General features: G+C 46.0%; 2 protein-coding genes and 1 pseudogene across 9 annotated transcripts in view; 1 reads left to right on the forward strand and 2 right to left on the reverse strand.

Annotated features, from left to right (window-relative positions):
- The window catches only part of LOC129858895 (probable G-protein coupled receptor 141), a 34,893-nt pseudogene extending 29,704 nt beyond the window's left edge, over nucleotides 1-5,189 (reverse strand).
- LOC129858978 (uncharacterized) overlaps nucleotides 1-14,552 on the reverse strand; it is a 44,256-nt gene extending 29,704 nt beyond the window's left edge. Inside the window, exons 1-5 of the mRNA XM_055928259.1 lie at nucleotides 14,265-14,552; nucleotides 3,312-10,205; nucleotides 2,796-3,080; nucleotides 958-1,044; nucleotides 582-692 (exon numbers count right to left, since the gene is read on the reverse strand). Of these exons, the coding sequence (XP_055784234.1) occupies nucleotides 7,257-8,423 (1,167 nt within the window). The 5' untranslated portion in view covers nucleotides 8,424-10,205; nucleotides 14,265-14,552 and the 3' untranslated portion in view covers nucleotides 582-692; nucleotides 958-1,044; nucleotides 2,796-3,080; nucleotides 3,312-7,256. The remainder of the gene's footprint in view (nucleotides 1-581; nucleotides 693-957; nucleotides 1,045-2,795; nucleotides 3,081-3,311; nucleotides 10,206-14,264) is intronic.
- Nucleotides 13,381-14,591, forward strand: part of LOC129858976 (RAB11-binding protein RELCH homolog) — a 139,039-nt gene continuing 137,828 nt past the window's right edge. For 3 of the 8 annotated variants that reach the window (XM_055928251.1, XM_055928253.1, XM_055928256.1), the window contains exon 1: nucleotides 13,383-14,001. In XM_055928251.1, the coding sequence (XP_055784226.1) occupies nucleotides 13,539-14,001 (463 nt within the window). In that variant the 5' untranslated portion in view covers nucleotides 13,383-13,538. Of the gene's footprint in view, nucleotides 14,002-14,591 lie in introns of all 8 variants that reach the window. The other 5 variants (XM_055928252.1, XM_055928254.1, XM_055928258.1 and 2 more) reach the window with 3 other exon arrangements.

Here is a 14,591-nt window from a genome sequence, read left to right on the forward strand (position 1 = left end):
GACAAGCTGGAAACACTCTGGTACGACAAGACAAGCTGGAAACACTCTGGTATGAAAAGACAAACTGGAAACACTCTGGTACGACAAGACAAGCTGGAAACACTCTGCTACGACAAGACAAACTGGAAACACTCTGGTACGACAAGACAAACTGGAAACACTCTGGTACGACAAGACAAGCTGGAAACACTCTGGTACGACAAAACAAGCTGGAAACACTCTGCTACGACAAGACAAGAAACTGGCAACAGACAAACACAAAATGCAGGTAAAAATACACAGGGGATAATGGGGTAAATGGGAGACACCTGGTGGGGGCTGGAGACAAGCACAAGACAGGTGAAACAGGGTGTGACAACTGTTATGAGGGGTGACTATCTCTTACCCAGTACTCTGTAGTAGGAATGTGGCTGTGAGGGGTGACTCTCTCTTACCCAGTACTCTGTAGTAGGAATGTGGCTGTGAGGGGTGACCCTCTCTTACCCAGTACTCTGTAGTAGGAATGTGGCTGTGAGGGGTGACCCTCTCTTACCCAGTACTCTGTAGTAGGAAGGGGGCTGAGAGAGAGAGTTGGTACCCACCCAGTTTAGTCCAGCTGATGATCTGGCTGATGAGAGGCAGACCCTGTTACAGCTGCAGACTGGAGTGGATGCTGGTCGGTACATAGGCACACACACTGTTACATGAAGCATCTAGAGATATAGAAGGAACAAGACTGATTAACACACACAGGCATCCAGACACATACACACTTTACCTGGGAGATAAAGAGGTAAATGTCAGTCAGGAGTAGTGTAGTCTGTTTCATTGCCGACCAGACGTAAAAGTCAGAGATGAACAGGGAGAGGACCCCTGCACAAGAACGAGAGAGAGATGGATGGATGGATGGATGGAATGCTGATTTAGAAAGTGCCATGAAGCAATAGTGTAATGTTGTAGGGAGGTTAGAATACTTACACCATGTGAACGTTGGGTTCTCTCCCTACAACTGGCATCATGGGAAACGTGGCCAGAAACAAACAACACAGGACCCAGCTCACTGACCTAAATTACAGAGAGAGAGAGATGACACATTTACATTTTACAGTGCTTCGTACTCCTGCCATATTGCTTGCACGTATCCAGTCTTTTCAGATTTGTGCACATCAAAGAGGAAGGGGCTGAGAACTACAGTCGTGGCCAAAAGTTTTGAGAATGAAACAAATATTAATTTTCACAAAGTCTGCTGCCTCAGTTTGTATGATAGCAATTTGCATATACTCCAGAATATTATAAAGAGTGATGAGATGAATTGCAATTAATTGCAAAGTCCCTCGTTGCCATGCAAATGAACTGAATCCCCAAAAATAATTTCCACTGCATTTCAGCTCTGCCACAAAAGGACCAGCTGACATCATGTCAGTGATTCTCTCGTTAACACAGGTGTAAGTGTTGACGAGGACAAGGCTGGAGATCACTCTGTCATGCTGATTGATTTTGAATAACAGACTGGAAGCTTCAAAATGAGGGTGGTGCTTGGAATCATTGTTCTTCCTCTGTCAACCATGGTTACCTGCAAGGAAACACGTGCCATCATCATTGCTTTGCACAAAAAGGGCTTCACAGTCAAGGATATTGCTGCCAGTAAGATTGACCCTAAATCAACCATTTATCGGATCATCAAGAATTTCAAGGAGAGCTTGTTCAATTGTTGTGAGGAAGGCTTCGGGGCGCCAAAGAAAGTCCAGCAAGCGCCAGGACCGTCTCCTTAAGTTGATTCAGCTGCGGGATCGGGGCACCACCAGTACAGAGCTTGCTCAGGAATGGCAGCAGGCAGGTGTGAGTGCATCTGCACACACAATGAGGCGAATACTTTTGGAGGATGGCCTGGTGTCAAGAAGGGCAGCAAAGAAGCCACTTCTCTCCAGGAAAAACATCAGGGACAGACTGATATTGTGCAAAAAGTACAGGGATTGGACTGCTGAGGACTGGGGTAAAGTCATTTACGTGACTGTGTGAAGACAAGGTGAGCGCTACCATCAGTCCTGTGTCATGCCGACAGTAAAGCATCCTGAGGCCATTCATGTGTGGGGTTGTTTCTCAGCCAAGGGAGTGGGCTCACTCACAATTTTGCCTAAGAACACAGCCGTGAATAAAGAATAGTACCAACACATCTTCCCGAAAGCAACTTCTCCTAAACACCCAGGAACAGTTTCGTGACGAACCATGCCTTTTCCAGCATGATGGAACACCTTGCCATAAGGCAAAAGAGATAACTAAGTGGCTCGGGGAACAAAACATCAATATTTTGGGTGCATGGCCAGGAAACTCCCCAGACCTTAATCCCATTGAGAACTTGTGGTCAATCCTCAAGAGGCGGGTGAACAAACAAAACCCGACAAATTCTGACAAACTCCAAGCATTGATTATGAAAGAATGGGCTGCCATCAGTCAGGATGTGGCCCAGAAGTTAATTGACAGCATGCCAGGGCGGATTGCAGAGGTCTTGAAAAAGAAGGGTCAACACTCCAAATATTGACTCTTTGCATCAACTACATGTAATTGTCAATAAAAGCCTTTGACACTGATGAAATGCTTGTAATTATACTTCAGTATTCCATAGTAACATCTGACAAAAATATCTAAAGACACTGAAACAGCAAAATTTGTGGAAATGTATATTTGTGTCATTCTCAAAACTTTTGGCCACGACTGTACAACCCACTCCTAGTTTTACCTTGAACTTTCTGTAAAGGCCAAAGAAGAGGTGCTAAATACGGGACTAGCTAAGAACAACAAGCCACTTCTAGACTTACTTTGGTCTTTCTGTAGAGACCAGAGAGGAGGGGCCAGACAGAGAGAACATCCAGGCCTACGGTCAGCATGGCCCGATGGAAGAAACGCACCGCCTGGGGAGACTTTTACAAGAGCTCCAGTAGAAATGCAGATTCCATTGAATTGAGCCCTTCGTGAAATAGTTGATGTATGATGGATGCTAACCAGAAGTTCAATCCCAAACGTGACCAGGACAAAGTAGCCAAAGCATTTACACAGTGGGAGCGAGCTGTACGAACAGAACCAAGTCTGTTAGAGTTCCAAACCTGAAACACACACACATATGTGTAAGGTTGATAAACACTTTGTTATCATGACAAATGTAGTGCAACAGAATAAGTAAAATACCCTCCTTTCATCCATTCAATTCATAAAGCATGAGTGAACATCAGACAACTTCAAAGCAGAATAAACATGACATGATCAAACGCTCCATTAAAATACAATTAAAATCCACATCAATGGTGTGTGTGTGTGTGTGTGGTGTATGTACTCACTCTTTGATGACAGAGTACCAGACAGGGATAGACAGTAGACAGCAGTAGACAGCAGTATACAACAGTAGACAGCAGTAGACAGCAGTAGACAGCAGTAGACAGCAGTAGACTTCTCTGGATCATCAGGAACATTCCAATCAGCAGCGTTGCACCCACACACACCCATCACATGGTTTTACCAGGCACGTACAACACACACACACACACACACACACACACACACACACACACACACACACACACACACACACACACACACACACACACACACACACACACAAACACACAAACACATAAACACATAAACACATAAACACAAACACACACGTTCTGTCGTATAGAGGGCTTACTCGGTCAGTTGTACAGAGGGCTTACTCGGTCAGTCGTACAGAGGGCTTACTCGGTCAGTCGTACAGAGGGCTTACTCGGTCAGTCGTACAGAGGGCTTACTCGGTCAGTCGTACAGAGGGCTCACTCGGTCAGTCGTACAGAGGGCTTACTCGGTCAGTCGTACGGAGGGCTTACACGGTCAGTCGTATGGAGGGCTTACACGGTCAGTCGTATGGAGGGCTTACACGGTCAGTCGTATGGAGGGCTTACACGGTCAGTCGTATGGAGGGCTTACATGGTCAGTCATACAGAGACCGTACACAGTCAGTTGTACAGAGGGCTTACACGGTCAGTTGTACAGACAACCAGGGTTTGATACCCAGTGTACAGTACTTATAGATTCTTCATATTCCTGTGGTTGGATCAGAACCCTGGCCTCATTGATAAACTCTGCCTGGCGTGACTCTGTCAGCAACCTGAGGGACAGACAGACCGGAGGACACACTGGAGTTACGCACGACTGGTCACGTCACTCTCTATATACGGGTTGAACTATAGAATGACCATAATATGTAGTGGTTCTATCTCTATGGTTGGTACTTGGAGTGAAGAGAAAGGATAATGTTGGTTGCTTTTTCTGAGCCATCTTCACCTGGAAACAGAGCAGAGTAGAGATGGTATATTAACAAATAAATGTGTTTATGTTATGCAGTGCAGATTTCAGCGTGTCAATCTTGGTGGGGCAAAAAACAAATGTATGCATGCCAGCAAAGCCACTACATTACACAACACAACACAAATCAATACATTTATTGCATTATAGCGGTGACAAACGGTGCCCGCAACCTGTGAGAGCCTACATAAAGCTGTCCCAACAGCAGAGCCTAACACTGTTACTATCAGTATCAGCAGAGGCTTGTCTGGAAGCGAAACAGTTCATTCAACCTCATTTACTGCCTTTTAAAAAAACATAGCGGATATGGCTGACTTGCTGAAACAAATGTGGTTTCTACTGACAATTGATATGTAAAGACTGTGGCATAAGGGGACGACGAACGGACAAGAGGCAGTCTGTAATTTCAATGAGTACATTAGTGAGCGAGCTAGGTCGGAAGTTATCAATATAACTATTTGTTCAGCACTTTTAAAATGTACAGCAACAGAATTCAGAACATGGGCTGTTCTTACAGTGTTCTTCCTGTACACCAAGTCAGAACGGTAGGATAAATGAAGTGGGCATATAAGCAGACAATGAAAGCTCTTTCAATATTCAATGACTTCATTTCTCTAAAACAGGCTATAGGCTACATGTGCACTAGCCAGAACAGTAGGCTAAGTTAAGAGGGGGAAAGGGACCAAATTATTAGGGTGAGGCACATGGGCTACTAACAGCTTACTACACAACATACACTTAGTATTACTTTCTTAGCTACAGTATACATATCTCCCTGGCATATTACATCATTTATGCAGCAGCATACAAGACATTTTGGGACTCATCTTGTTGTGCTGTGCTCACTTGAACAGGGAGGTGGCGCGGCGTTCCATCTTGAAGGCAAATTTTGTCATCAAAATTAGAATTTTCGAACTCTCCCCATAGATTTTGCGGTGACGTAGTATCCCCATAAGTGACAGAACACTGAGCCAATCACAGCATAACTAGAGAACATTACCAACCCCTACGCTCCGTATTTTCCGCTGGCTGCCCCACCACACAAAGCACTGAGCTAGGCTAAAACACCTGCATTTTAGAGCTGCCTTCCTCAAGAAAGAGTTTGTATGCAGCTTTATCAACAAAAAAAAAAGTCACATTGTTTGCAAACTGATATGTGACACGTATTAAAGCCAAAATAACATGCAAAAGTTTGGACACACCTACTTATCCAAGGGTTTTTCTTTATTTTCACATTTTTTTCTACATTGTCGAATAATAGCAAAGACATCAACACTATGAAATAACACATGAAATCCTGTAGTAACCAAAAAAAGTGTTAAAGAGATCAAAATATATTTTAGATTCTTCAAAGTAGCCACTCTGCCTTGATGACAGCTTTGCACATTCTTGGCATTCTCTCAATCAGCTTCATGAGGTAGTCACCAGGAAGGCATTTCAATTAACAGGTGTGCCTTGTTAAAAGTTCATTTGTGGAATTTCTTTCCTTCTTAATGCATTTGAAACAATCAGTTATGTCGTGACAAGGTAGGGGTGGTATACAGAAGATAGCCCTATTTGATAACAGACCAAGTCCATATTATAACAAGAACAGCTCAAATAAGGAAATAAAAAGAGAGTCCATCATTACTTTAAGACATGAAGGTCAGTCAATCCGGAATATTTCAAGAACTTGTTTCTTCAAGTGCAGTAGCAAAAACCATGAAGCGCTATGATGAAACTGGCTCAAATGAGGACCTCTGCTGAAGAGGATAAGTTCATTAGAGTCAACTGCTCCTCAGATTATAGCACAAATAAATGCTTCACAGAGTTCAAGTAACATACATGTTCAGAGGAGACTGAGTGAATCAGGCCTCCATGGTCGAATTGCTGCAACAAAAAAAACACTACTAAAGGACACCAATAAGAAGAAGAGACTTGCTTGGGTTAAGAAACACGAGTAATGGACATTAGACCGGTGGAAATCTGTCCTTTGGTTTTATTAGTCCAAATCTGAGACACAGATAAGGTGAACGGATGATCTACGCATGTGTTGTTCCCACTGTAAAGTGTGGACGAGGATGTGCGATGTTGTGGGGGTGCTTTGCTGGTGACACCGTCTGTGATTTATTTAGAATTCAAAGCACACTTAACCAGCATGGCTACCACAGCATTCTGCAGCGATACGCCATCCCATCTGGTTTGCGCTTAGTGGGACTATCATTTGTTTTTCAACAGGACAATGACCCAACACACCTCCAGGCTGTGTAAGGGCTATTTGACCAAGAGGGAGAGCGATGGAGTGCTGCATCAGATGACATATATATATATCATTGTTTTTGCTAAACATTGCAAAGATACAGTTATGGGATGTGGGTAACTCACCACAGAGGTGAGACAGATAGGTACTCCAATAAGAGATGACATCAAGTGTGCTACAGTATGTCTGCCTGTAACACACATCTAGCGTCAGACTGGGAACAGATCACTGTTGCTTTCTGACTATTTTCAACACAAAGAGGAAATACGTGGTTGTGACTTCATCAGTCATGGCCAAATGCTGTGAGGATACATTGGTCTCTCTCCTGATTGACATCAACCCTGCAGAGTCCCTGCGGCTGCCACTCTGACACCAAGAGAGACATCAACATCATGTCAACATTATGACATTGTTATACAGGTAGGACAAATGATGGTTGGCGTAAAGCATTACTACAGTTAAGAATCATACAATCTCTGACCAACTCTTCTAGAGAGGAACTTACATCTTCCTCAACGAGGACTATCCTGAAGCTGTGCTCCAGAAGAGGAAAGTACTTATCCCAGCCATGAAAGCTACCAGAGCGCATGGGGACATTGTTTACATCCGCTATGACAGGCTCTTGTCCACCCTCCAAAAAGCCTGGAAGGGATTAGCGAGCCAAGCCTATGGGTTCGTATCTTCAACCCCACAGCACAAAATGTCACACCGTGATCTGTTTCACCTGTCCTTGTGCTTGTCTCTCCCCCTCCAGGGGTCGCCCATCTTCCCCATTATCCCCTGGGTATTTATGCCTGTGTTTTCTGTCTGTCTGTGCCAGTTCGTCTTGTTTTGTCAAGTCAACCAGCGTGTTACTCTGTGCCCCTGCTTTTTCCTTTTCTCTGTTTTTTGCTAGTTTTGATTCTAGCCTGCCTTGACTCTGAACCCGCATGCCTGACCATACTGCCTGCCCTGACCTCGAGCCTGCCTGCCTGACCATACTGCCTGCCCTGACCTCGAGCCTGCCTGCCTGACCATACTGCCTGCCCTGACCTCGAGCCTGCCTGCCTGCCTGACCATACTGCCTGCCCTGACCTCGAGCCTGCCTGCCTGACCATACTGCCTGCCCTGACCTCGAGCCTGCCTGACCATACTGCCTGCCCTGACCTCGAGCCTGCCTGACCATACTGCCTGCCCTGACCTCGAGCCTGCCTGACCATTCTGCCTGCCCTGACCTCGAGCCTGCCTGACCATACTGCCTGCCCTGACCTCGAGCCTGCCTGACCATACTGCCTGCCCTGACCTCGAGCCTGCCTGCCTGACCATACTGCCTGCCCTGACCTGGAGCCTGCCTGACCATACTGCCTGCCCTGACCTCGAGCCTGCCTGCCTGACCATACTGCCTGCCCTGACCTGGAGCCTGCCTCACCATACTGCCTGCCCTGACCTCGAGCCTGCCTGCCTGACCATACTGCCTGCCCTGACCTGGAGCCTGCCTGACCATACTGCCTGCCCTGCCCTGACCTCGAGCCTGCCTGACCATACTGCCTGCCCTGACCTGGAGCCTGCCTGCCTGACCATACTGTCTGCCCTGACCTGGAGCCTGCCTGCCTGCCTGACCATACTGCCTGCCCTGACCTGGAGCCTGCCTGCCTGACCATACTGTCTGCCCTGACCTGGAGCCTGCCTGCCTGACTGACCATACTGCCTGCCCTGACCTGGAGCCTGCCTGCCTGACTGACCATACTGCCTGCCCTGACCTGGAGCCTGCCTGCCTGACCATACTGCCTGCCCTGACCTCGAGCCGGCCTGCCTGACCATACTGCCTGCCTGCCACTCTATATCTCCTGGACTCTGACCTTGTTATGATCTTTTGCCTGTCCACGACCATTCTCTTGCCTGCCCCTTGGATTATAATAAATATCAGAGACTCGTACCATCTGCCTCCCGTGTCTGCATCTGGGTCTCACCCTGTGCCCTTATAGTACGAACTGTCCATGACAGACCCAGCAGACTTGGACCAGCTCCGCCACGCTGTCTCCCTGCAGGGAGCCACCATTGGGAGGCATGCGGAGCTACTGCTGGACCCTTTGGAAGGGCTCCGAACCCTAACGGAACACCACGACCAAAGGTTCAAGGTTATAATGGAGCAAATCAGTGAGTTAGCTCATAGGCAGCCTGCCACCTCTGAGACCTCCCAACCACCCAGTAACCTGTCTACTATCAGTGGTGGGTTTGTACAGCCTACCCCAGCTCCCCGAGTATCCCGCCTACCACCTCCGGAGTGATATTCTGGAGATCCTGAAGGGGTTTTCTTTCTCAGTGCTCTCTTATTTTTAAGCTACAGCCATCTTCGTTCCCTTCGGACCTGTCAAAACCTGTATATTATTACACTAATGTCGGGAAGGGTGCTCTCCTGGGTGATGACTGTTTGGGAGCAACAATCCGCCATTTGTCGTCATCTGGAAGATTTCATGGCAGAGGTGAGGAAGGTGCTCGATTCTCCGGTATTCTGGAGAGAGGCGGCCTGAAAATTACTTGAATTACTTCAAGACTCCCGTAGAATGGCAGACTACACAGTAGATTTTCACACGTTGGCTGCTGAGAGTGCCTGGAATCCGGAGTCCCTATTCGATACCTTCCTTCAAGGACTTTCAGAGGAAATAAAAGATGAGCTAACAGGTCGGGAGTTACCGCTGGGCCTCGATTCCCTTATCGCCCTTACTCTTAGGATTGATGGGCGTCTACGGACAGGCAGGAGTGAGAGGAGGTCTGGTCTTGGGCCCACTCGTTCATCCGCTGCTGCTCGTTCATCTCCAAAGGAATACGGAAGTCCCCGAATGCTGTATTTCCGAGAAGACACGAAGCCACCCAAGTTCCCTCGAGAATCATCGGCGACAGGTGAGTCAGATACACTGGAAACTATGCAACTGGGCAGAGCTAGATTATCGCCTAGGGAACATTCACATAGGCTAAGTTCACAACAGCTATCTGTACTGTGGGGCTGCGGGACAATATATAGCCACCTGCCCGGTTAAGAGACCTATTTCTTTAGTTATTAAAAGTACTCTGGTGAGCCTGACTGGGAATCCTCTAATTTCCATCAACCGCATTTCCTGTATTTGAATGGTGCTGTATCTCTGTGTCCGTCTATCTCCTGTATTTGAATGGTGGTGTATCTCTGTGTCATCTATCTTCTGTATTTGAATGGTGGTGTATCTCTGTGTCATCTATCTTCTGTATTTGAATGGTGGTGTATCTCTGTGTCATCTATCTTCTGTATTTGAATGGTGGTGTATCTATGTGTCATCTATCTTCTATATTTGAATGGTGGTGTATTGTACATGTTTCTTTACCTTTGGCACACATGGGCAGGATGTCAGGGCTGCCTCAGCGCCAGGTGTGTCTGCTCCCATTGAACACGGAGTCAAACTCTACTGGGGTTCTCCTTCCAGCCTACCTACACACACACACACACACACACACACACACACACACACACACACACACACACACACACACACACACACACACACACACACACACACACACACACACACACACACACACACGCACACGCACACGATCAACTCAGCATGGACCAGAAGTCCAACCAGGAAGGACATCGTCATCCTCATGATGAAGGCTGGGTGCTGGGAAGACCTCCAAGGTCCTAGAGAGAGAGGGAGGAAGAGAAGAGAAAAGTGGGGATACAGACTTCAGATAATCTCTTGTGGCCACATGGCTCTGAGTCAGAGCTACTGCCCAGTCATACACTGTCAGAAACTCTACCTAGCACATCCATTCACTAGAACACAAATTATCCACATGTTAACAACAACAGATGCGCTAAACAGAATTAAAATCTGACCTTTCGCAAACACTTTCTTATTTCAGATCCAACCACACAAGCCGGTGGCAATCTGGTTACTTGTATTTTTTTATTTTTTTATTTCACCTTTATTTAACCAGGTAGGCCAGTTGAGAACAAGTTCTTATTTACAACTGCGACCTGGCCAAGATAAAGCAAAGCAGTGCGACACAAACAACACAGAGTTACACATAGGATAAACAAATGTACAGTCAATAACACAATAGAAAATCTGTATACAGTCTGTGCAAATGAAGTAAGGAGGTAAGGCAATAAATAGGCCATAGTGGCAATGTAATTACAATGGGAGTGATAGATGTGCAGATGAGGATGTGCAAGTAGAAATACTGGTGAGCAAAAGCAATATGGGGATGAGGTACATAGTTGGTTGGATGGGCTATTTACAGATGGGCTGTATACAGCTGCGATCGGTAAGCTGCTCTGACAGCCGATGCTTGAAGTTAGTGAGGAAGATATGTCTCCAACTTCAGTTATTTTTGCAATTCGCTCCAGTCATTGGCAGCAGAGAACTGGACGGAAAGGCGGACAAAGGAAGTGTTGGCTTTGGGGATGACCAGTGAAGTTTATTTGCTGGAGCGTGTGCTACGGGTGGGTGTCGCTATGGTGACCAGTGAGCTGAGATAAGGTGGAGCTTTACCTAGCAAAGACTTATAGATGACCTGGAGCCAGTGGGTTTGGCGATGAATATGTAGTGAGGACCAGCCAACGAGAGCATTCAGGTCGCATTGGTGGGTAGTATATGGGGCTTTGGTGACAAAACGGATGGCACTTTGATAGACTGCATCCAATTTGCTGAGTAGAGTGTTGGAGGCTATTTTGTAAATGTAAATACAATGTATTTTTACATTGTAAATGTACTGCAGTTACTTTGCTGTCATTCTGGCTGCACTTTTTGACGACTACGGCTAACTGTATGCCATAGCAAGCAAGGGATAAGAATGTTGTCAGCCAGTATGGCAATGGAACACTTAGAACAAACACGTCCATAGATACAAAACAAAAAGACTGAACGACTGGGTCGCGTCCATAGATACAGAACAAAAAGACTGAATGACTGGGTTGCGTCCATAGATACAGAACAAAAAGCCTGAACGACTGGGTCGCGTCCATAGATACAGAACAAAAAGACTGAACGACTGGGTCGCGTCCATAGATACAGAACAAAAAGACTGAACAACTGGGTCGCGTCCATAGATGCAGAACAAAAAGACTGAACGACTGGGTCGCGTCCATAGAGACAGAACAAAAAGACTGAACGACTGGGTCGCTTCCATAGATCCAGAACAAAAAGACTGAATGACTGGGTTGCGTCCATAGATACAGAACAAAAAGCCTGAACGACTGGGTCGCGTCCATAGATACAGAACAAAAAGACTGAACGACTGGGTCGCGTCCATAGATACAGAACAAAAAGACTGAACGACTGGGTCACGTCCATAGATACAGAACAAAAAGACTGAACGACTGGGTCGCGTCCATAGATGCAGAACAAAAAGACTGAACGACTGGGTTGCGTCCACAGATACAGAACAAAAAGACTGAACGACTGGGTTGCGTCCATAGATACAGAACAAAAAGACTGAACGACTGGGTCGCGTCCATAGATACAGAACAAAAAGACTGAACGACTGGGTCGCGTCCATAGATACAGAACAAAAAGACTGAACAACTGGGTCGCGTCCATAGATACAGAACAAAAAGACTGAACGACTGGGTTGCGTCCATAGATACAGAACAAAAAGACTGAACGACTGGGTTGCGTCCATAGATACAGAACAAAAAGACTGAACGACTGGGTCACGTCCATAGATACAGAACAAAAAGACTGAACAACTGGGTCGCGTCCATAGATACAGAACAAAAAGACTGAACGTCTGGGTCGCGTCCATAGATACAGAACAAAAAGCCTGAACGACTGGGTCGCGTTTATAGATACAGAACAAAAAGACTGAACGACTGGGTCGCTTCCATAGAAACAGAACAAAAAAACTGAACGACTGGGTTGCGTCCATAGATACAGAACGAAAAGACTGAACGACTGGGTCGCGTCCATAGATACAGAACAAAAAGCCTGAACGACTGGGTCGCGTTTATAGATACAGAACAAAAAGACTGAACGACTGGGTCGCTTCCATAGAAACAGAACAAAAAGACTGAACGACTGGGTTGCGTCCATAGATACAGAACAAAAAGACTGAACGACTGGGTCGCGTCCATAGATACAGAGCAAAAAGACTGAACAACTGGGTCGCGTCCACAGATACAGAACAAAAAGACTGAACGACTGGGTCGCGTCCACAGATACAGAACAAAAAGACTGAACGACTGGGTCATGTCTCTAGCAACCCTAGATTTGTGTTTCAGACTATCTATTGTGGAAGGATGAAAAAGAATGAATAAATCAATCAAAATAACGTTTTTATGAAAACGTGTCAATGATTATTTGAACATGTTGGTAACCTGTTGTATAAAAGTGATGATGCCCTTGAAGCCGGTGTTTGGAGGATATATTGGCACGGTTTATTTGCTGGAGATGAACAACACCAGTGCCAATATATCCTCCAAACACCACGTTATCACTTAAATAGAGAACATAGAACAGATCTACCACTTCTTAGACTTACTTTCAATGAGAATGACTGATCTATAACTCAAATTCCTATGTGAATTTGGTCGGTCACCCAAAAAGTGACATATTGCAGCTTTAAATTATTAGGGGAGGGTTTGGCCGGGGTAGACCATCATTGTAAAATAAGAATTTGTTCTTAACTGACTTGCCAAGTTAAATAAAGGTTAAATAAAATGTATTCATAATAACGGTCCAATGCAAGAATAAAGAGGGGTTCCTGCAGATGCAGAAATGATCACATGCAGGAACGCCCCGAATTGCCGCCCACCCTTCTCGTGGTTTCTTTTTAACCTCTCCCGTATCCAATCTAATCCCACTATTCAATGAAGGAGGCGGGTGCTGGAATGCCATTCAACAAAACCCTTCCCTGCATTCATCCCCTTTCATGCTGATCAGGGAAGGAAGGGCTGATAGTTTAAAATTGGACCCCTCTTCCTGGACGGCTTGCTATCTAGCTAGCTAGGTTAAATCTTCATATTAGAAAAATGGCGGCGGGTAGCGTCAACCCGTTTAATCTGAGCGATTCTGAAGATGAGGCAGAGCAGAGACCAGAGAACGGGGTTGATGCCGAAAGGAGCCTTAGCGATGGAGCGCCAGGGCTCCCGTCCAACAACCCCTTCTCCCCGCAGGCGGACGCCGAGCCCCCGGCCCTTCTGCTGTTCATCACCCGGACCAGTCCAAGTGTGGAAGGCATCTCGGCAGCAGCCGCAGATGCCGCAATGGCAAGCGGCTTGGCAGAGACTCGGGTATCTGTAGATATGATTGCTGCTCAGCTAATACGGGATCAATACATCCTCACCGCTCTTGAATTTCATACCGAATTGTTGGAGTCCGGGAGGGAGCTTCCCCGGTTGCGGGATTATTTCTCCAACCCGGGCAATTTCGAGAGGCAAAGCGGCACTCCACCAGCTTGTAAAGACCAAGGACTGGGGCCAGGTGGACCGCTAAGTAAGTCAATAGCTATTTACTAATTTAGAACCAAAATGCGTTATAATTTAGATGTCTTTATGTGCTAGCTAGTTAGCAGACAGCCTGTTATTCAATGAGGAAACAATGTTGGCACTGTGCTTGTCAGCCAACATTGCTCTGGCTATGCAGGATAAACGAAATTCGATACGACACCTGTCTTTCTCTCTCGCTAGCTAATAGATTAGACAATAGCAATGGAAACAACGGATAATTTACTAATTATACAGAGTTAGTTCACCTACCCGTGTTAGCCTGTGAAAAGAGTTTCCTTCCTAGGTGCCAGCTGGCTTTGAACAGATGGAACCAAATCAAATCAAATTTGTTACATGCTTCGTAGACAACAGGTGAAAGCTAACAGTGAAATACTTACTTATGGGTCCGTTTCCAACAATGTAGATTTAAACATAATACAAAACATTTTAATTAAGAATAGAAATAGCGACACGGTGAATAACGAGTAAAAATAACATGGCTGTATATAGGGAGGAGAAGAAAAATAAATTCATCGATGTGCAGGGGAGCAAGGCAACTGAGGTAGTTATGTACTGTACATATAGGTAGGGCTAAAG

Source organism: Salvelinus fontinalis, chromosome 7 (assembly GCF_029448725.1).
Source record: "Salvelinus fontinalis isolate EN_2023a chromosome 7, ASM2944872v1, whole genome shotgun sequence".
In the NCBI taxonomy this organism is placed as follows: Eukaryota; Metazoa; Chordata; class Actinopteri; order Salmoniformes; family Salmonidae; genus Salvelinus; species Salvelinus fontinalis.